Source organism: Austrofundulus limnaeus, unplaced genomic scaffold, assembly GCF_001266775.1.
Source record: "Austrofundulus limnaeus strain Quisiro unplaced genomic scaffold, Austrofundulus_limnaeus-1.0 Scaffold9, whole genome shotgun sequence".
Classification (NCBI taxonomy): Eukaryota; Metazoa; Chordata; class Actinopteri; order Cyprinodontiformes; family Rivulidae; genus Austrofundulus; species Austrofundulus limnaeus.
In genome coordinates, this window is record NW_013952411.1 from 314,837 (window position 1) to 315,862 (window position 1,026).

At 37.0% G+C, this 1,026-nt stretch overlaps 1 protein-coding gene across 1 annotated transcript in view; it reads left to right on the plus strand.

The window, feature by feature from the left end:
* The window catches only part of LOC106512659 (muscleblind-like protein 2a), a gene marked incomplete in the record, with an annotated part of 13,017 nt that overhangs the window by 8,233 nt on the left and 3,758 nt on the right, over window positions 1-1,026 (plus strand). The window contains 1 exon segment of the mRNA XM_014001233.1: window positions 838-873. Coding sequence (XP_013856687.1) covers window positions 838-873 — 36 coding nt within the window.

Consider the following 1,026-nt stretch of genomic DNA (forward strand, 5'->3'; position numbering starts at 1 on the left):
AGCAGCCAGGTGCTGCTAATTAATTAGCCGAGCATCAGCAGATGTAGGTTTCTATATACAGGCAGAAATTCTGAAAATTTATTTTAGATTATTTGTGTATGGCTTAACACAAAGTCAAGACGAAAAAAACATCAGTGATGATATTAGAAAAGCAATAATTGCTGCCCATGAGTCTTGGGAAGGAGGTAAACACACTAATGACAGCTGGCAGTGGTCCCAGGAGTGGGAGTCCCACTAAGGTCAAAGAGAAACCGCAGCGAACTCAAGAGAGACACATTAGACTCTGCATGTGCAACTAGATAAAGATTGAACAAGTTTTCTTTGTTTGGAGGAAGAAGAACCTGGCTTAGCTTAGCTTAGTTTAGCAAAGTCATATCTGGACAAACAAAAAGACTTCTGGAATAATGCCTTTAAAAATGCAGTGTTAAAACTTGAACATGCAACAGGTAGAAATTTATCCGAAACGCATTCTTGCAAATGTGTCACTAAAAGAACAAAAGTGCTGTGCAGTTGCCTTGGACTTTAAAATGGCCGTGCACAAAAAAATGCCTGCAAATGTCGACAAACTGGAGTGACGAGGTAAACAACTGGTTCAAGATTCCTCCACAGTAAAGAGAGATACTCTTGACAACGATTATGCTAATTTATTCTTACTTTTGATGTTTTTTCTAGCTCTGCTCAAGCATTTTGCTAAATAAATAAATATTAACCTACTTTGAAGACTTTGTAAGGACCTGATGTTTTTGGTTTGGTCCCAATATGAGATTTAAAGGTCTGTTTAAACTGAAATGTGCCATGCTTAAAAACCTTTTCTCTTTGTATTTCATAACCACACAGGTTCTGTCTTGTGCATGACTCCTGCTAACAGTGTTGGTAGGTTCCTCCTTTATGTTCTTCAAATTTGGTCTCATTTTTAATAGAAAACACAGAACTACACCGAGTCTAGTCAGTAAAAACACCCATTTGATAAAAGTTACAACCTTAAAATAACTGATCAGAAAGATAAGTTTACTTTGCATTAGAACC